The following is a 21441-nucleotide window of genomic DNA, read 5'->3' as shown; positions in this document are numbered from 1 at the left end:
AGATCGGTAACACCCTCAAACTGAGTTACAGTACAGTGGCCAGGGTCATACAGAGGTTTTTCAAGACGGGTTCCACTCAGAATAGGTCTCGCCAGGGTCAATTAGGGAAGTTTCTACCAAACACAGTGATTGATCTGGTTAGTGATATTGAACAGCTATTATTTTGAACACAACTGTATGTATGTATGTATATATATATATATATATATATATATATATATATATATATATATATATATATATATATATATATATATATATATATATATATATATATATATATATATATATATATATATATATATATATATATATATATATATATATATATATATATATATATATATCTCCCGTCCAAAAAAGGTCACCACCTGGATTTAACTAAGCATATATAAAAGAGCCTCCCATTGGATAATTAAAAAACAACAGTAGAACTCACGGCTATGTTTAATACTGATAGTAAGTGCATTTCCACACGCACAATGCAAAGAGAACTTAAGGTATTGAGACTAAACAGCTGTGTAGCCTTAACAAAACCACTTATCAGTGAGTCTAATCAGGAAAAAAGGATAAAATTTGCTAGGGAGCATAAAGATTGGACTCTGGAGCAATCGGAGGAAGGTCATGTGGTCTGATGAGTCCAGATTTACCCTGTTCCAGAGTAATAATAGCACAACAGGGTAAGAAGAGAAGCGGATGAATTGACGCAAAATGTACCTTAAATTAATACTTTACAAGTTTAAGTACTCTAATCAACATGGGCATGGACAAATATGGATGCTTTATGCAATTGTATGTTTATTATTAGTGAAACCAAACTCAACATAGAACATGAGGACAAAATAGGACTTTTAAATTTAAAATTTTAATTATAAGTAATTATGGAGTTTTAAATTACGTAAATCATCAGGACACCAATTGGAACTTTTGCTGTTTCCACACTGACGGTTTTAAATGCTGGATGTGTGCATCATTGTGGATTTTAGTGATTGATTTGGCGCATCAGTAAAACAAATATACAGATGCTCCCCACTTTTACAAAAATTCACTTTATGAACTTTCGCAGATACGAACAAACCTGTCCTCAAAGTTAAATTTGTTCGAAGTTGAAAAAATTCAAAGCGGAGGAGAGCCACTGCTAGCTAGTCGAATGAATTTTTTAAGGAAAGTTTTTATAAAATAATTTTTATTCTTTTTATATTACTTAATACAAAATATTGTATACAGTATCTTAATTGTTTAGATTTGTTTTAGTAAGTTTTATTGTTTATTTGATAGTATTTTTAGCTCTTAAATCACAAGAAGATATGCATAGTCAATAACAAAAAACAGTAACAAATTACGAACAATTTCATTGTCTATCGGTCATTCAGAACGTAACTGGTAAGGTGGGGAACGTCTGTATAGTGATTAAAAATTATTTTTCTGTGGAGTTTTTTTTTTATATCTGTGTGAAGAAAAGACGTTGTGAATAAATGTGTGTTGCGATGAAGGTTTTAATTTTGTCTCGCATATTTATTTATTTATTTATTTAGATTTATTTAGACTTCTGGCAGCTCCCAAACTGCAAAGAATTAAACACATTGAATTGAATTGTCCATTATTGCTGGATTACATTAAATACAGATACTATTTTGATATAAATTAACGAAATAGCTTAGGTTAAATAACACAATTATGATAATTGACAGTAAATACATATGCAGAATAGGATTAATGTTTAGGTTGAAACTCACTTGCTACAGTCCTCCAATGTCGCACAGAGTCCCTGTTGGAAAGTAAGTATTTCCTCCAAGTTCCCACACAAACTGCTGCTCTCTGCACTTGAAACCCTGTACAGTGTGAACATATTGATTTTACACATGAGGTTTTACTGACAAAATGATTAAACAATACACAGGTCACATATGGATATATAGCACTGATTGGAATTCTATCACAGCACGGCTGATTTCTTAAACCTGATAAAACAGAATCTGTTGATACCTTTTCTATCACAGCACAGACAGCAATTCCACTATTATTTTTTAATGCTTTCATAGTGACATCCTGCAGAGGGACCTCTATAGTAGAAACATAAATGGTTTGTTTTCCACTGATATGCTACACTGATTTTGTAAGGAAACTCATTTAGCATAAAAGATGTCTCAGTACTTTAGAACAGTCAGAATTAAAGCTGTAGTGTTCTGATCTAAGACCATCCATTTTTAATGAGAGGTAACAACTTATATCAAGCTACAGCGGTTCCTCACAACTAGATGCGGGCATGTCCAGCAACATGAGCAAGTTAAGAATAGTTTATCTTTATGCAAATATAAAGCAACTTGGTGAAGTGTCTACAAATGCGTACAAAGACAGTAAAAACCCACATGGACAATCTCCCGTTTCTTTGTCAAAAGCTGAATGCAACTTGCTCCACCCACTGATGAACATTATGACAACCAAAATAGGAATTTCTGCCCTCAACTTCATAGTACAAAGACTATATATAATAATATTAAAACTGCTGCACATGTAAACACAGCTTCATGAATTTATGCCACTTTCTGCCCATGTCTTCTCTATTCTTTCTTTTCTCATGTTTCTCTGTGCCTTTTTTACTATTTGAGTCTCGAGTATACATTTCACTGTTTTTCATAATAGAAACATATTTCCATAGGAATGTCCAAAGTAAAAATCTAATATTTTAAATTCATGTTTAGCTTTTCTGCTGCACTTTCATGTATACAACAAATTGACAAACGTTTGTGGACACCATACAATTTAAGTTTGTGACCATAAAATTTGTATGAGCTTTTTGAACATCCCATTCTACATTTAGTCCCCATTTGCTGTTAAAATAACATCAATTCTTCCAGAAAGTTCTAAGATGTTCCACTAGATTTAATATTTAGGTGTTCTTTAATAAAATATAACAAAATCAGGTAATGATTTAGGGTGAGGAGGCCTGGGGTGCCATCAGAGTTCCAATTCATCCTAAAGGTGTTCAACAGGGTTGAGGTCAGAACTCTATAGCAGGCCACGGTCTTCCACTCTAACCCATGTAAACCATCTTCATAGAGCTGACATTGTGCACATGGGCACTCAAGCTGGAACAGATTTGGTATCCTAGTTCAGGTAAAGAGAAACATTTTATGCTACCGCTTCCAAAGACATCTTGTACAAATGTGTGCCTCAAATTTTGTGGTAAAGGTTTGGGGAAGAACCACATAGTCAGGTATCCCAATACTTCGGTCTATAGAGTGCCTGTTCCATTTCACTTAACTTAATTAACACATTTAACCAAAGATAAGGCACAGTTAAGTGCATAAATAAATAAAATGCATTACATGTGTTCATAATCACTTTGTTACATAAATAGCTTCTACTGTTAAATTAAGTCTGCTCTTTTAGTAGGAAACTTTAAATCAACTTGTTGCTAGGATACCCCATCATGTTGGATAATCTATATCAGTTCTGTTACATATATTACTTGAAAAAAATCTTACTAAATTGTACACTATTTAGGTAGCAATTCATAATTAGTAAAAACTAATAAAAAAAATTTACATGCTCAGTGCCCAAGAAATTATTTTATACAGCATAAGAACCCTAACCCAAATAAACAGGTCCAGGTACATTTTAAATAAATAATAAAAAAGATTTAGATATTACATTGTGTAACTATTTGCTTACTTGTCACTGGCCTGTAGAGGTCTCAGGTAGCAGGTGAGAACTGTCTGCAGCTCTTTTACAAACTCACGCTCATGCTCCAGGATGTCTTGCACCACCTAAGACACAACCAATACAATGTCATGAGCATGTGGTCTTTTCCCAGAAGTCTCTGACTCCAACCTTACATCCGGAAACACTCAGACTTGCACATTCAGCCGAGGGAACTCACCACACTGTAGTAGTTTTTGGTCAGTTGTGGAACATCAAACCCCTTTACAGCTTTAGGGGAGATTGGTTTCTCTGGGGGGAAAAAAATCAATAAATCAATAAATAACACATATATACAGTATACACATTCTCCATCAGTGTTTTTTCTTTATTTTTTTATTATTTTCAACAAGAACATTAATACTAAAGACATCCAAACTATAAAAGAACGTGTATGGAATTATGCAGTAAACAAAAAAGTGTTAACGACCCAGAATATGTTTTATATTTGAGACTGTCCAAAAGTAGCTAAACTTAGTTTTGATAACAGAAACATTTAGCTAAGTAAAGAAGAAATGATGGTCAGCTAATCATAAGAACTTTGAATATTTCCCTAAGTGTGGTATCCAAAATCATCAAACGCTATAATGAACATGATGAGGACTGTCACAGGTAGGGAAAACCAAGAGCTACCTCTGCTGCAGAAGATATGTTTATTTGAAATACCAGCCTTAGATAATGATTTGCATAATGCTTCCCAGAGTTCAAGTGATACACATCTTTTGCCATCCACTGTTTAGTGGAGACTGCATGAGTCAGGCCTTCATGGTCAAATCGCAGCAAAGGAACCATTACTTTGGAAGAACAACAAGCAGAATAAAGCTGTACCCAAAAAACACACGGAATTTGCATTGGATTATCATTTGGTCTGATGAGTCTAAATTTGAGATTTTTGGTTCTAATTGCCATGTCTTTGTTAGAGAGTTGGTTAAAAAACGTGTTTTTTCCACAGAGAAACATGGAGAAGGCGGTGTGGGGTTGCTTTGCTGCTGACAATGTTGGTGATTTAGTTAAAACTTCTGGTTTGATTCTGGATTGTTTAACATTTTTTTGCTTACTACCCAATTCTATGTGTTCTTTTATAATTTGGATGTGTTTAGTATTTACATACAATGTTAAAAATGATAAAAAATATCGAAAAGGGGGGAGTGTCCAGACTTTTAACTGATACCGTTTTTTTATTTAACAATATCGATAATATAGCAGTATATATTAATATATATTATATTCTAATATCAATAATATACATGTTTGCATCATGTCTCTATTAGGACTCTTTACCATAATAGAATACAATAAATAGAATTAATAATACAGTATTGTGTGACAGCACTAACAAATTTTATGAGGCCATTTATATCAGAATATAAATTTGAAAAAAAAGAAAATAACTTGTTGCATGCCCCTTGTTGCACAATGCTTGCACTGTGCAACATGAAGTGCTAAATACAAAGATGCATTACCAAAAGTGACACTGTTACCAGAGTGTTGTTATTCACTGTTTCTTGAAAAAAAGAAAAAAAAATGCTTAGGCAATGAGTCTGACTGAGATCCTATCTACACTCAAAGGACACCAAAAATAAGCTGCATGCTGCAAAAAATACATGAACACAGTTGAACTTATCTACCAGTATACCATACCCACATCTACGTAAAATTGTTAAGCATATTTCTAGATGAATTTATTACTCATTTTAAGCTTGAAATTCGATTGAAATTATCTCTTGTCAGATAACTTTGCAGGTATTAATAAAAAGAGAAAAAACTAGATAACTATTTAAACCTTGAAAATACTAAGTATCTACAAAATATACATAATGGTCTTATATTTGTTATATACTGATCTCACAAAAAAAAGACCAGATACCTTTTTCTTTATTTGAGATGACCTTTTTTTATTTTTTATCTTTATATTTACACTCTCATCCTCAAAGATCAGATTTAAACTAAGATAAAATGCAGACTTTGGTTTTTTGCTTGACACATCATCTATTTTTTTTTCTAGAAACAATTAGTTAAGTGAAGAAGAAATGAAGGTCAGCCAATCAAAAAACTTTTAATATTTCCCTAAGTGTGGTAAAGCCTGAGTATATACTATACAGACAAAAGTATTGGAATACACAACATTTCCATTAATATGTGGTTCTTCCCCAAATTGTTACCACAAAGTTGGGGCACACAATTGTATAGCATGTCTTTGGATGAATTAGATTTTCATTTTTCCTTCACTTGCACTAGAAGACTTAAATCAAAGTTGCACAAAGTTCCAAAATTCCATGATGATATAGTTTACTTGGGTTGGAATGGAAGATAATGGAAGTTTTTACATTCACCTCACACAGTACTGTATATGTAAGTATACAGTAGGTTTACTAGTCGGCGCTATACTTGGTTTTTGTCTTTTGTCTTGTCTTGTCTGTCTGCACTCTGTCTGTCTGTACTGTTCTTTTGTTTGCACTGTTTGCACCAGGCTGCACTCGATGCACTTTATGTTGTTTTGTTGTTTTTGTGTAGCACCAGGGTTCCGGAGGAACGTTGTTTCGTTTTTTACTGTGTACTGTGTACCACTGTGTATAGTAAAAATGACAATAAAAGCCACTTGACTTGACTTGACTTGACTTGAAGATCTCGAGTGGCTTGCTATAGAGCGCTACCTTTTTAATCCCCTTTGGGATAAATTGAAACAATGACTGCACCCCAGATCTACTCACCCTATATCAGAACCTGACTTTCTTAAAATCAATGTGGTTGAACAAACACAAATATCCACAACCACACTACAAAATTTAGTGGAACTTCTTTATAGAAGAGTGGAGATTATTATAACAGCAAATGGGGTCAAAAAGTACAGTACATAAAAATGTAATGTTCAGGTGTCCACAAACTTATGTGCATGTTGTGAACAAACTATCAAGAAACCAAAATCGGCCTGGTGTAATTTCTTAAGAGCTGGTATCAGACAAATTGCATTACCATGACCTCAATTTGATAGACTGACCATGATGTATTGTGGATAGAAGTTTTGAATGACAGTGATAACAGGATGACTTACCACTTGGTTTGACCTCTCGGACGTAGTTGCTGGGAAACCAGCCGGTCTTTCCATTGAGCGCCCCCTCCCACCATCCGCCCTCTTCCTGCCGGGTTACATGGATTAGCTCGCCCTTGTTGAATGACAGCTCGTCCTCGTTGTTCTGCTTAAAGTTGAAGCGCGCCTTTACCACCAGCTGACCACCTGCCCCATTTTCTGACATTTCCTGCACAGCACACAAATTGTATCTTTAGACATATAGGCCATTATTGAGATTTTTTATGAGCCAGACTCTTTTACACTGGTCTGAGGTCTTACCACTGCTTTTGATTGTCTCCGCAAGGATTTGGACTTTGAATTGAAGGATGACGAAATTGACAGACTAGGAGCAGAGGAGCTGGACTGTGGACATGGCCTCTCAGTACCACGATCTAGCAAGATGGAGAGGGCAATAAGGGGAAAAGAGAAAGAGTTTTATTTGTTAGAATAAATGCCTATAGAATATTGCTATTAAATTATTTCTGTTTTGATCAACATGATTAGCATTTTATGAGCACAGTTCATCAGATAATATAAAAATCCAATAGCGTTTAATTTTTGTGCAAGTACAGTTGACTTAGCTTTCTATGGTTAAACAGCATGTTCTTCATAAGCTAACATCTGAGCAGCACAGTGATTTGTTGTTGTCATTTCCAGTTACACTTCAGGTTTGTTCAATCCCCCATATACTCAGACAATCACCTTTTATTAGCTGTATTCATACCACTCTTTCCACAATTCTCTCGCTTCCCTTTCTCAGGTTGTCCATAACCTTTAGGATCAACAAGACTGAAAGATCTGAAAGACTATAATCAAACATTTACAGACAGGTGCCTAAAAAAACCCCCTGCACATCAGAAGTCACAGCCCTACTTTCATGCTTTTGTGCCCTGAACTGCATGCTGATAATGAATAACGCAGTGCTCTGCCTGTTACATTTGTTGTATCTGTGTTCTGAAGCTGTAGATGGCAAGAGCATTCTGTTTCATATTTTGAACAGAACGCTGCTCTGCAGGGGCCATCATGCCTCCTGATTACTTCTCCCTTTCACATAGTGCTGCCCTCCACCTGCTCTGGTTACACAATCTGAGTGCAAATACGCTTGTGAACATCTCAACACAGCAAAAAAAAAAAAATGTATATGGTTGTAAACCTGATTAAGGAAACATGTTTATTAAGTTTTCTGTTCACTGTAGAGAATTCCAGGGGACAAAACGGAGTGCCAGTTCTCTCTTTCTCTCTCTCTCTCTCTCTCTCACACACACACACACACACACACACTAATTGACTCTTCTTCCTTCTGTTGACTTTAATTTGGGGTGAAAAAAGCTACTCTAATTAAGTTAAATATTTATAACCTATTAATTAATTCCTATTAGTACTTTTAATTAGACTATTGCACTGAGCACTTTTCTGTGCAAAGAAGAACTCATGAGCCAGACAGAGAGAGATAAAGAGTGAAAGAAAGAGAAAGACTTGTGTAACACATTCTGTCCCGCTCAGCAGGCTGTGAGCAAAAAGAGCACAGAATCCATGTGCTTATGCAGATGCAGTCAGTTGCTCAAATAGACTGCTCAATAAACAACTGTCTGTTGGCCAGAGCAGAACTGGGCAGCTGCTGTAATTTGAATGTGAGGCCCATTCACACTTGCAGGGGGCAATCCATTTTTTTTTGGCAACCAGGGAGCTCCTTAACCATGCTTACAAGGATGTGCAGATCCTTTTACTATCTTTACTGAATAAAGCTTAACATTTTATATATTTGTTTTAAAAACAAACTATTAGGCTCATTATATAAACATGTACAATTATATTTTGATGCCTGATTAGCGTTACTGAGCTTTTAATTCCTAAACTGTGCAAACACAGCACACACAACTATTAGAAATTACATTTTAATCTAATCTATTGATTTAATAAGTAATTGAGTTTGAATTCAACACGTTACATCATAACGTAAATGATAAATATAACAGCTGTGATAATGGTGGGTTTTGATTCTCATCACTCTAGCCTCAGAGATTAGTGTCACATGACTGTTTATACAGTTCACCCAGACTTAAAAAAAACAACAAAAAAAACGGTATACGCTGAGGGAAAGTTCTAACATAGTAGGGATCCAAAATCAAAGCACACGATTTTGGAGAACAGTGTTATGTTTATTTGTGCAGGATGGAGAAAGTCTCTATGAAATTAATCTGTATTACTCTTCATACTGTATATACGTACACTGTAAATAATGACAGATGAAAGTGAAATGCTGAGTGCTGTACACATGAAAAATGTAATGCAGTTATTGTTCTTCAACTGGTGGGAAAAAACACAATCACTATCACATACCCCATCTATGCTTCATGGGAATCCCCAGATACCATTCGGAAACTATAGAGTAACACAATGTACTACCCATATGAAGAAGCACATATGCCTGTTCCTTCCACACCAATGACTTACTACATTCTTGCCCAGTGCATATTACTGTTTTAATGCTAACAATAAATATAAATTTTTTCCACTAATTTTAAAAAGCAATGCAAATTTAGAGAATAAAAATTGCTCAATGAGAAGTCATTGTAATCTACACTATATGGCCATCACACTCACATGTGGTTCTTACCCAAATTCCTGACACAAACTCTGAAGCATTAAGATTTCCGCTTTACTGGAACTAAGTAGCCTTATTTTATTTCTGCATGACAATACCTCTATGCACAAACTAAGACATTGTTAGCCAAGGTTTGTATGCAGGAATTAAGTGGCCTGCAACAAGACCTGACCCCAGCACCTTTGGGATGAACTGGAGCACTGACTGGGCTTCTTGTTCATCGGTTCCGGACCTTAATAATGCTCTTGTGGCTGAAGAAGCTTGTATCAAGCCACACACACTTTAAAATCTAGTCAAAAGCCTTTCTAAAAGAATGGTGGCTGTTATAACATACTATATACAATGGGACTTGTGAGAAGGCACAAAGGGAAAAGGTATTGTACAAGATTTAGACTGTCCTCTGCATTTTATTGTTATCTATAGAAAATGTTGTATTGGCTTAATTCCTATGACAGGTGCAGTATGAGAGGTATAGAGAAAAGTTCTTTAGCATTTTTTTATGATAAGGTCCAAGATTTCAGCCTTTATGTTACTTAACAGTCTTAACTACACCTTAGCAGCACACCATACCGAAGGATCAAGTGTATTTTCACTTTATCCTTATCCTTCTTTAGATGATTTGTCAGGGCTTAAGCAACATGATATCATTGGATTATTTGTGAATTCCACAACCTGCCAGAAAACAGTACAGCTCAAATGTGAAGTTGCATGCAAAAAACTGAAATCCAAAATAACCAAGACCAGACATTTAAGCAAATCTACACAGTACAAATGAAACATCATATGGAGAGTTCGGGAAGAGCAGAGTCAAAGGTCGAATCTAAATGGAGCTGGAATGCTGTGGGGGACTTTGGGAAGGATGGATGTGCAAGAAAGCCCTCTAACATTATAGTGTCAAAGCAGGGCAAGGCTAAAAATTCCAGTCACATGCATGCAAATGCACTCAAGCTATGAATTTCCACTTTCAGATCTTTAATGAATAAAGTCTGAAATACATTTTAAAATATATATGAAGCACTTAATCTGTACTTTTAGGAGATCTAAGCATTTTTTATTTGTGAGCTCTAAGCATTTTTACTCGATTTCCACAAAACCTGCACAGAAATAATCACACAGGAAAAAAGGATCAGATTCAATCGCTCACATGATGCACAGGGAAGAAGGACGCTATCGACTGTTTTACATACATGAGACTTGTAGCCTAAAACCCTTCATTATCAAACTAGTTCTACTAGACTCCATAGTTCACACACCCTCTAGAACCACCCTAACCACTGACCAATCTACCCCATACACACATGAATTACAATTACCAAACATATCATATAAATGTAATTTGCTTCAAAGGGAATTACACGAATTGTATGTTTAAAAAAATGATGAGACAGCTGGCCCAATGGAATTCTTTTGAGTAATGGATGCGAACTGCAGGAAAGGTATTAATAGTAACGCAACCAGAGGTTTAGTGCGTTAACATAGTGGTATGTAGCATAACCAAAAACCCGAGCTCAATCTGTAATAGCAATAAGTTGTAATTTAAGGTTCAACCTAAATATTAACATATGTTGCAGCATACTGTAAAGAAACAGAGCTGATGGTATTAAAGCGAAGATCCACTAATAACACTACTGTAGCATTTGTGAAAGAGCTACTCTTCTTGCTTTATGAGAGACCATTAGTGTTTAATTTTCTGAGTGAAACAATAAGCACGAGCTTCATCTAATGCCAAAATTAGTGCAGTGTCACTCAACTTGGACAAACACCCATTTCACACAAATAACTAAAATACATCACTGAATAGTGTTGGATTTGGCGCAATTACCTTGAGTGGCGATGTTTATTGCTGACAACGTAGACAGAATCTTGCTAAAATTCTCACCGGTATATAAGCTCTCTGGTTCAAAACCCTAGAAAGAAACAAAAGATAAAGTGAGACCTACAAAATATTACAGGAATCAGTACAAAAGCTTCAGTCAGAAAAGCACACATATATAAAGTTCTACAGGGTTGTAAATATAACACCAGCTCGAAGAATATAGATGCCTGCAAATCATTCTCTCATTTTGTTGTTTAGTCTCCAGACCGCTGTATCTGTTTTCTTCTAACAGGTTAGGTTTCACATTTTAAATTAAACATCCTAAATAGAGACTTTATATAGTACACTGAAGTGCATCAGTCTTCTGATCTGCAAAAAATAAACCCTTTAGCAGTTTTGCACAAGACAAGATGAAGAATTAAACGACATGTGCTCAGAGAATCAGCTTATTGTTTGCAAGTTACTTTGGTTATGACAGAGATAGAGCACTATGAAGACTTCACATAGAACATTTCACACTTCACCCACATCTACTTAGCATTTCCTCTAACTAAATGTCCAGTACCATTAGTTTTCAACAATCAATCAAATTTCAAACCAGTGTAAAATTCTCTGTGCCTTTACTCACTATAGATCCTAATGAGACTAAGAAAAGTGAATCATTTTAAATATTTTGAATGTTTAGCACACAGTTAAACCAACATCAAATATCTAAAGAAGTTGAAAATAAATGCATGACTTCCATGGCCAAATTACATTTCTCGGTTCCTTCCCTCCGGCTAGGAAGATGACTGTTCTGGCCCTTTCTACATTTTAGAGATGCTATCTTTAGGCCCACTTACTGCCAGTCCTTTGTTTTGTTTTTTTATGTTTTTTGTTTTGTTTTATGTGTTCCGGGATGTGTACCTCTCATTTTATCCATTCATCAGCAGCTTGCGATTTAGCACTCGCTATCAAACGCTAGACTACAAAAAGGTGGATTCTTGGAATTTACTAGTAAATTGTATTGCTTATCTCCACCCTTTCATTCCAGTAAGTTAATCATTATAAACGAATTTATCACACTTATAGAGTGTGTGTTATGTTCTTCTAAGTAACTACATTTAAAGAAAAAAAACCCCAAAACTTAATTTCCAATGCGATGCAATTTTAGTATTTAATTTTAAATTATGAACAATGCATTTAAATGCAAGCACAAGAATGCGAACAAAGCACATGGTAGCAAATGAAACCCTGACTTGAAAGAAACAACAAAAGCAAAGTACACAGTAGCTTTAAAGAAAAGTGACCAGATGTGAGACTTTTAACTTATTGATTTACTTCATGCTACCATCTGGATGAGCTGACAATATTGGTATAACAAAATAAGCAGTGGTTAAGTATGAAATGGAATCAGATTTTGGCAAAAATATTGCATATATAATAAGACTATATATAGGATGATTACTTTCTAGACTTGAATATGGAGGTCAAGAATGGCAATGGTTTATTTGTATGCCTCGGTGGAAAACGTGCCAAAACCCTGATCTAAAACAGTCCAAATGCAAATTAATAATTCAGGATGTACCAAAATAAATACTTTTGTTTTTGCACAATTTTATATTATTAACAAAACACACTGTAATTTAATCTAACAGTGCTGATGCTTTATACTTCTCACATATTACATTATTCTTTCTTCACATATCCCAGCTTAGTAGGAAGCTGGGGTCAATGCGCAAAGTCAGCCATGATACAGCACACCAGAGGGTTAAGGGCCTTGTTTAAGAGCCCAACAGTAAAAGCTTGGCAGTGCTGTGGCTTGAACTACCAACCTTTCAATCAATAAACCAGAGCCTTAACTGCTGAGCTACCACTTTCCACACACATCTCTTATCAAAGGCATTCTTACAGGCATTCTGGGGAAAAATGATAAATACTATGATGCATATGATGTACATTTTGGTAGATATTTTGCTTGTGTTTTCATTTCTCCTATGTAGATACTGTACTTTTTGAAAAACCCAGAATTTGTACTAAACAGATTTTTATGCTGAAATTTTGCAACACATTTAGTTTATTATTAATACTGAAACAAAATGTCTTTAGCCTTTCAGTTTCATGTACACTAATAATTAGGTGTACCAGCCGGATTAGGCAAACATGCACAACACAGTAATAACCTAAACACTTAATATGAATATCAAATTGAAAGAAACTAAATGTACATGATGTTTAACAAATAAGACAGCTTTTGAACTACTTTTACTTTGCTTCCGCTTTAAAATGCTTCCCCAAAAAAGCAGAAGCGAAAGTTGGGTAAGTGACTTCTTTGTCCAGTCACATGGTTCACATCTTCTGTGAGCAGCAGGTGATAAGCCTTTTTGCATCAAGTCTCATATGTTGCATTTATAAGATGAGGTCTACCTGCATTACAGCGTCACAATTCTATGACTGTGTTCAATTTTGGAAGCACTTTAAGAAACAGGCAGATGATACTAATGAGTGCAGGGACATGAGAAATATTGTGTGTGAAGAGAACTTGCAAATATAAATGTTTTCATTACTGGCAGAGCGCTATTACGATACAGCGCCTTAAAATCCTTACGTGTCACTGCTAGTCCAACCTCACCTTCCAGGTGACAGTGCTGCCTGGACATGTTACACATGAACCCAGTGAGAAAACTGCAAGCCTCAAAAATAACACAAGCATGTAGCAATATTAAACAAATGAGGTGTTTCGCCACAATTCCTGCTCATTTTGTTCATGTTTTAATATGTAAAATCCAGAGCTGGCTGCATTTTAGACTCAATCTTGCAAATTGCTTCTTGCAAAGTTCTTATATTTCCAAAATATGTTCCATGAGTAGGAAAAAAGTTTTGTATAATAAACCATACACTCATTTTGTAAGCAAAAAGACCTGCAGATGATAAAGATGTACATAAATAGGCTGTGAGCAGTTAAACTTTAAAAAAAGAAAAAAATATCAGTGATAAAGCTATAAGAACGCAGTACATTTCGATCATTTGCAATGCTAAAGTATTTCTCTTTATCTGTTTACTGGTACCTCCAACTGCAAATATGCATGATTGAGGTTGAAGATGGTTGAAGGTTTACCATCTAGACAGTTCAACAAAAAATTTTTACCAAAAATATTATAAGAAATGTTTATATACACCGAGAAATAAATCCTGCAGAGCAATGGCAATGATATCCAAAAACAATTTTTTTTTTATATTATCTCAAATGATTTAATGATGACGTATTTTTTTAGTATAGACTTGTATGTATATATATGCAGAGGAGATTAGGAAATGATCAGTTCTGATTGTATTTCTGCAGGAATATGATGTTGGAATAAAGTGCAATGACAGCTTACCTCAACCTTCAGAGTCACGCATCCTTTCAGAAACTCCCGAATGTTGCTAAGGCAGTCGGTTTCACATTTAGGATCAGGACAATACTGTAAAAAAAAATATATATATATATATAAATTAAAAAAAAAAAAAAAAATAGTAATACTAACTATAGTAGGGGGGATATACAGGGCGGTATCGTGCTATCCTTCAAGCTGAGAAAGAGCACAAGCCGATCGCACGTATTACTCCGGATTGTTGTTTAACACCGCAAAAGACGGGTCACAGCACTGTTTTTATGTCCCCCCCTGTGTTTTAAGGTGCAAAAGTATTTCGCTATTCTTGTCAGCGTAAACTCTTTACTCTTGCCCTAAAAACTCACAGCCCTGTTTCTTCGTCGTACCAGAGGAGGAGAAAAAGAGCTTAGTGGAGGAAGTGACGATTTGCTCAGGCTCTCTGGCGACAAGTATGGACACATGAACGAGGGACTACAGCGTAAAAACAACTACACCGGAATAGCTGTTATCCTCTATTAGATATTGCACTGCTTTCAGTTTGTGTTCAGCAACGTAAAAAAAAACCCTGACGCCTTCTACTACATCAGGCCTTTATGGCATGTAGTGTGCAGTGGTGGACTATTTACACATTCAACACACTAACTAGTGCTGAAAACCCCCCCAAACTAAAAACCTTCGTTAAACAAAGCTTGTGTGAAATGAGTTGTTCTTGCAGCATTATTGAATGTGAAGCTATGCAATCACGGAGTCATTGTAATGCATAATAAATGATATATATATATATATATATATATATATATATATATATATATATATATATATAAAGCCTGTAAGTTGACAAAGTGGGACAGTTGCCGCTAGAAAGGACACGCTTTGTTACAGTGTAACACGATACAGACGGCAGGAGAAGACGAGGACGTTAGAGAATGCGGAACATTGTCCCCATGCAGGAAGTCAGAGTTTACATCGCAATTATACTGGGCGGTTTTTTTCTTTTTCACTTTTCTTATCTAGAATACAAACACTGCGTGCATTTCACCCCCATATAATATGCGCATGTTGTACTTTATCCGGGCGGTTGAACTGTTTGATGTGTAGCATCACAGTCCCGTTACATTCTTAATCAGTTTGTTTATGCGTACAGCTAAAAGTAATCGCAAGGGTAGTAAACACATTAGTCATCCTTCAGCTTCCGGAATCGCGTTACCTTTAGAATAGATCCCGGCACCAGTCGCTCCATGAGCTTGCACAAGACAACGCCATCTCGAAGTGACGTTTTGAGAAATCCCTCCGGGTCCGCGATGTTCTTTTTAGGGGAATTAAGCACTCCTAGCGAGATAAGCCAGGTTACAGTCTGCTCCTCCGGGTTCATGGCTGATCGGGCCGCGCTGCTGCAGCACACAGGCCGCTGCGCACTGCTGCTGCTGCCCACATCCGCAACAACTCTGCTTTGCGGAACCCTGACTGCTCAGCAAGAGGATATTGAACATCCCGCCACCCTCATTTACCCAAAGAACTGCATGCACATCGAGTGCAACTCCTTATCATGCTTAAAGTTTGAGAAAATAGTTTGTCTTTCCTTCATGTTATATATAGACTGTATTTTGTTTTGGCTTAATGTAATCAAATATTGCCCTTCAATGAACAAACAGACACATTTAAAAGTAGTGCAAACTTTTATTTAAAAAGGTAAGCAACCCCCAACACACATCCCATCAAAAGTGCCTCTGTAGACGTGGACTCTGTTCCATCACAAGAACTCACTTAAGCGGGGCCGCATCCGATCTGGATCTGAAAACCAGAAACAAGAAATGAGAAACTGGAAACCGTTCGTAATGTACGAATGTGTCTGTAGATGTACCTGCAAACTGCTAGACATTTTGCATATTCTGCTACAACCAAGCACAGATCAGCACTGAAGAACTTCATGCTCTAGTCCTGTTGATCAAGCTCTTTTGTTATGGTCATCCTGCAACAAGAAAAATTTTGATTAATATACTGCTCAAGTCATAAATATATCTCTATTAAAATGTACATAATTTATTGCATCAGGATCCAAACTGACTGGCTTCCAGTTATTTTCCAGGCTGAATATTAGAAGTGGCTTTTCCAGGCTTCTTCTTTGTTAGAATGGGCATGCTTGTGAGCGGTTTTGGCTTTTGTTAAATACTAAGGCAACATCTAAAATAGGGTTCCACTGACAATGGTTTGGATATGATTTGAAATTAGATGGACTAATACTACATTGAAGAAATAGTCCAGAGGTGGGAGGCTTCATCTTAATATCCTTAAAATGCCATGTGTCACTTGCAATGTTGTGGTGGAGAGTTGGAAATCCATGTGTCATTCATTCCTGAGTCTATGGGCCTTTAAATTCAAATGATCCACTGATTTTTTTTTTTCTCTTTTTTTTTTCTTTTTTAAACAAAAATACTCCTTTGGTTGCAGGCAGGTTTTTGTCTTGTTTGTTTTTTTTTTTTTTTTTTGTTTGTTTTGGATCAAGCATGGAATAATTGTACGGGGTTAGATTGCAGGTTATCATCTGTAAGGCCAGAAGGGATAAAGATGGTGTGTTAACTAACCTGAAGTTGAGATCACTCATACCACTGAGTCAAGTTCACTTAGACCAGAGACAAAAGGGTTTGCTTTGCTTACCAGCTGATGTCAGGTTTAATCTGGTGTTGGATTGTTTCCTGCATATTGCTTGTCTTTGGTTTGGTCGTTGCAAGCCGTCAATGTTTAGGCTTTGTGAAGAGGAATCCATTTGCACTGAGGAAAACTTATACTGATAAAGAGTTTGGCAAAGTCATGGTCTCGTTCTTAATAGACTGAACATTGTCAACAAGATTCTCCACATAATTTGATATGGATTAATCTTAAGCTTTCCCTCACCATGAATGAGGCGAAGAACCGAGTTTTCATCATTTACGTGGGTCCTCTTCGAACATGAGTGGGGCATGAACGTTTTTATAAAAACTTTTATTGATAAATGAAAACAATACTCGGGCATTGCACGGTTTTAACATCACTAGGGCACAAAACTAAACACTCATCACTTAAATTGGCAACAGTACTATTTACTGTGAGATGGGCGGGGGGGAGAAACAAATCGTTACACTCACATGGATGTGTACAAATTGAAACCAAAGCTTAATTAATGTTCATCTAGAAGTTAAAAATGTAGCCTCTCCGCTGTCTCACAATATGACCTAACCCTTATCCAGCACAGAGTCCATTTCAGTACCGACTTCGGTTAATTCCTCTATCTGCTCGATTAGCTCCACGACCCCGAGGTGCGCCTCGGCTTGAGCTGCTGTATTGGCGAGGAGGGTAGCCTCTCTCGAGGTCTTGCCTGGCCGGGCGCTCGGCACGGCTAGCAGAGTACGACTCACTCCGACCGCTGGCGTAACTGTCGCGACTGCCATAGCCATCCCTGGAACTGCTGCCATAGTCGTCATAGCGACTGCCTCCACCACTCCCACCGTAGGATGGAGGGGGGCCCCTTGAGGGTGGGGCACTGCGTGAGTTACCTGCAGGGTCAACGGGTCATGTAATTGGCAAAATTCACAGACATTTTTTGAGCAAGTTGTCAAGTGCCCACAGTCCTAAATATATTCCTCATGGCCGGTATGAATGATTTACAGATCAGGACCATTAGCACTCAAGTATTCCATGATTTAATTGCGAATGAATCTGGAGCTCTGGATTTATGAACTAAACCAAGTTAGCATTTTGGTTCAACTGGTTTCCTTAAGGAATACGGTCAAAAGGATAGATTGTAGCTTGACCACTTTGCTTCTCGTTTGATTTAGATTGGGCTCTTGGAATGTCTCAAAGGAGGAGGAAAAATCTTATGAGGGATTTCTTGTTGAGTGTGATTCTGAAATTGTACAACTTGAATCGAAAGGACTTTGATGGTACCATCGACTATTCGGATTGACATGAGGCCGTCTTGTCCCAGGTGCACACAGCGCTGTTTGGGTACATCCTTAAGCTCTTTTACGGAACACTAAAGTTTGGTATCTTACCGTAACCATCATAGGTTTCCCTGTAGGAGCCTCCACTTGTTCTCTCCATATAGCCTCTAGGTTCACGACTTCCCCCATAACTGTCACGATCACTGTAGGCAGAAAAGGGGTCACTCAGAGTTGTACAACTTTTTGTCTTACAAAAAGAAAGAGGTGGAAAAACCATATTATACCTATAGTTTCGAGACACTGGTATGTAATCATCTCTGGAACTGGACTGGGACGGATAGTCACGATAAGAATAATCACGTGGTGGAGGGCCATAGTCCCGGCTGTCCCTTGAGCTCATGTAGTCTCGACTAGAATAGCTATACAAGCATGGATTGTGAGACACACCAAGATACAGGCCAAGTCACTCAGTTGTAGTTAATTTGTGTGACTTGCCTGTCTTTGACACTGTAGTGATCATCACGTGGTGATGGATAGTCATCCCTCCTTGACATAACTGAATCTCGACGAGGAGGAGGGGGACCATAAGGATCTCGATCCCTAGACATTGGGGCTGCAAAACAAAATAAATTAAAAATTAATAGTGAAATACAGAACTGACAAAAAGCAAAATAGAACAAAACCAACTAAACAAAAGCAATAAATGAAACGGAAATTGCTTACGTCTGCCCATTGGCCCAGATGGTGCTGGTCTCTTTGGTGGTGGCCCTCCATTGCGCATTGGTGGTCCTCTTTTTTGGGGGGGCCCTCTGGACGACATACCTTTAAAAAATGGTTCTACAATCCCTACGTTATCACAATACTTTGCAGACCAACAGACATACAATATACACACATTCAGGCTCAGTACTTCTTAGAGTAAGTGAAAAAATCAGCTCCAATGGATCAAATCATATAAAAATCATCACAGCCCACATGTAATTAAAATAAATAAGGGGAAATCTGAAACCATTTGATTCATACCTCTGCTTGGTGGTCCCCGCATTCCCCCAGGACCCCCTCTAGATCCACGTGGCCCTCGAGGGGAACCCCTTCGTGGATGCATCGACAAAGGACCTCGACGGCCAGCTGACTCAAACTGGGGTTTTGTGGCCTGTTCTACTTTGATGGGTTTGCCATCCAGGGCCTTGGAAAACAAAGGGCTCACGGTAAATATTTATACGCTAAAACTACAATCTCTAGATCAAATAAAAGACGCAATGTATGCAAGTATGCTCAGTACTTCTCAGAGGACATTCGTGATAAAATCAGTTCAGACTGATCATTGCCACAAAGCATCATCACAGCATACGACCATAATTTATCTGGCTCTTACCTTTCCATTCATTTCCCTCACCGCATCCTTCGCATCACCGGGATTCTCATAAGTCACAAACGCGAATCCTCTGGACTTGTTTGTCTCGCGGTCCTTCATCAACAGAACTGTTCGGTGCAAAGTGCAAAAAGTGTTAAGAGCAAACCATTTCAATTGCAAAACGACAGCAACTGCGATACTGCGAGCTCAGAACTTCTCAGAGGTAATTCAATGTTTTTTCACTCCGTGGATCAATTTGAAAATTGTTCATCACAGCTCACAAGGTGCGAATTTGCTTCCCAAGTACAAAATTATATTCAATAGCCGGCTGTGTCATAGACTAAAACGTACCGGGGTTTGTTTCAGGCTGCATCATTTGGTTTGAATTTCAATTATTACCTTCAGATATCCGGCCGAATTTGCTGAAATAGCTTTCAAGAGCTTTCTCTGTAGTCTCAGTATTCAATCCACCGATGAAGAGCTTTCCAGGTCTGTCTGCCTCTGCCATAGTCAACTCTAAAAGCATATATACATAAAAAATTTAAAAATAATGAAACAAAAATAAAATAATGGTAGATTTTGCATATAATAAATTGAAATGATATATAAACATGTATAAAGTCTATGGGAGTAGTTCTGAGTCATAGTACTTGTGTGTGTCTATAGTAGGAACATTATTAGGTACAATGGTAGAAACCGACCACAGATTTCAAGGGTCCTATTTCAAGAACTTTGTGGTTCTGAACAGTGAGTCCTAAAACATGGCTTGTTTTTCAGAGACAGTGAACACGGTGTTTTATTCTTAACAGAATCGCATAGAAACAGAAAAAAAAGAGTTTAGTACTTATGTTAATGAGCTCCGTCTGTACCTGTACAATTTGGCGTGTTAGCGAACGTGTTAGCTTTGGGCTATACGACATCGCTTTCACAATAAGCAACGTTCCCTAAACATTTAAGAAAATATTGGCGACAAAACAACACTGCACACTGAATTACGAGGCAATGGAACCTAAAAGTCGCCCCAAAAAAACCCAAATCAAATTAGCAAGCAAATAGCACCTAGTTTCAGCCGGCTGTTTGGTTAACGTGACTCACAAAATGGCGGATGCTGCTGGCTGTGTGAACCCTTTTACACGCCATGCTCTTTACGGCTCCCACTGTTCAGTTTTCTACACCAATTAGAACCACCGTGGCCAATGTGCTGATGGTTTTAAGTCGTGTTCGTCTACTAAACGACCTGTTAAACAACACAACGGCTGTGCCCTGGATTTGCTCTTTAGTGTAGTCTACTAGCATGCTGGTTAGAAAAGCATGGAGCGGACTAGCGAGGAGACTGGGAATCTGCTGCATGTTCAACAGTACTATTTTCAAACAACTTTACTATATTACAGCGCTTATTCGTTAAAAAAAACCATGCTAGAATCAATATAACCAGAGATGTTCACGCGCATATACAAAACACTCACCTGAACACGTCGACCACGCTGAACAGGAGAATCAGAACAGGACCTCACGCTCTCTAATCATTCAGACGGCCCACCCGGGGTCACGAGAGAAGTTGACGTCGTGAAAAGTTGCCACACTAAGCCTCAACTCGCATGCGCACGCGTTGACGCATGCGCAA

At 37.2% G+C, this 21441-nt stretch overlaps 2 protein-coding genes and 3 non-coding genes across 6 annotated transcripts in view; all 5 read right to left on the bottom strand.

The window, feature by feature from the left end:
- arhgef6 (Rac/Cdc42 guanine nucleotide exchange factor (GEF) 6) overlaps nt 1-16050 on the bottom strand; it is a 37959-nt gene extending 21909 nt beyond the window's left edge. The window contains exons 1-8 of the mRNA XM_046849716.1: nt 15754-16050; nt 14553-14636; nt 11200-11284; nt 7052-7164; nt 6755-6959; nt 3884-3954; nt 3676-3770; nt 1737-1832 (exon numbers count right to left, since the gene is read on the bottom strand). Of these exons, the coding sequence (XP_046705672.1) occupies nt 1737-1832; nt 3676-3770; nt 3884-3954; nt 6755-6959; nt 7052-7164; nt 11200-11284; nt 14553-14636; nt 15754-15918 (914 nt within the window). The 5' untranslated portion in view covers nt 15919-16050. The remainder of the gene's footprint in view (nt 1-1736; nt 1833-3675; nt 3771-3883; nt 3955-6754; nt 6960-7051; nt 7165-11199; nt 11285-14552; nt 14637-15753) is intronic.
- A 153-nt stretch (nt 16051-16203) lies between these two features.
- On the bottom strand, nt 16204-21441 carry rbmx (RNA binding motif protein X-linked). Of its 2 annotated transcripts, none has more exons than XM_046849713.1 (10): nt 21284-21441; nt 20217-20333; nt 19839-19945; nt 19487-19649; nt 19187-19300; nt 18959-19076; nt 18748-18882; nt 18575-18666; nt 16408-18076; nt 16204-16337 (listed from the first exon to the last, which is right to left on the bottom strand). In XM_046849713.1, the coding sequence occupies exons 2-9, from the start codon at nt 20323-20325 to the stop codon at nt 17784-17786; spliced, it is 1131 nt and encodes a 376-aa protein (XP_046705669.1). In that variant the 5' UTR covers nt 20326-20333; nt 21284-21441; the 3' UTR covers nt 16204-16337; nt 16408-17783. The 2 variants fall into 2 exon arrangements, with proteins under 2 accessions (XP_046705669.1, XP_046705670.1); XM_046849714.1 differs by having other exon boundaries at nt 16408-16515.
- Nucleotides 19363-19434, bottom strand: LOC124386671. Its single transcript, XR_006925992.1, has one exon. It is a non-coding gene; the product is annotated as a small nucleolar RNA SNORD61 (small nucleolar RNA).
- Nucleotides 19735-19810, bottom strand: LOC124386673. The gene has a single exon (XR_006925994.1). It is a non-coding gene; the product is annotated as a small nucleolar RNA SNORD61 (small nucleolar RNA).
- LOC124386672 lies at nt 20021-20094 on the bottom strand. The gene has a single exon (XR_006925993.1). It is a non-coding gene; the product is annotated as a small nucleolar RNA SNORD61 (small nucleolar RNA).

This window comes from Silurus meridionalis, chromosome 5 (genome assembly GCF_014805685.1).
Source record: "Silurus meridionalis isolate SWU-2019-XX chromosome 5, ASM1480568v1, whole genome shotgun sequence".
In the NCBI taxonomy this organism is placed as follows: Eukaryota; Metazoa; Chordata; class Actinopteri; order Siluriformes; family Siluridae; genus Silurus; species Silurus meridionalis.
This window is presented reverse-complemented; position numbering and strand designations above follow the sequence as displayed.

Coding starts and splice junctions, on each gene's coding strand:
- rbmx (XM_046849713.1), bottom strand. CDS start 20,325: ATGGCAGAGGCAGACAGACCTGGAAAGCTCTTCATCGGTGGATTGAAT. Junction 19,650..19,838: donor TGAGGGAAATGAATGGAAAG/GTAAGAGCCAGA, acceptor TTGTTTTCCAAG/GCCCTGGATGGCAAACCCAT. Junction 19,077..19,186: donor ATCTGGGCCAATGGGCAGAC/GTAAGCAATTTC, acceptor TTTGTTTTGCAG/CCCCAATGTCTAGGGATCGA.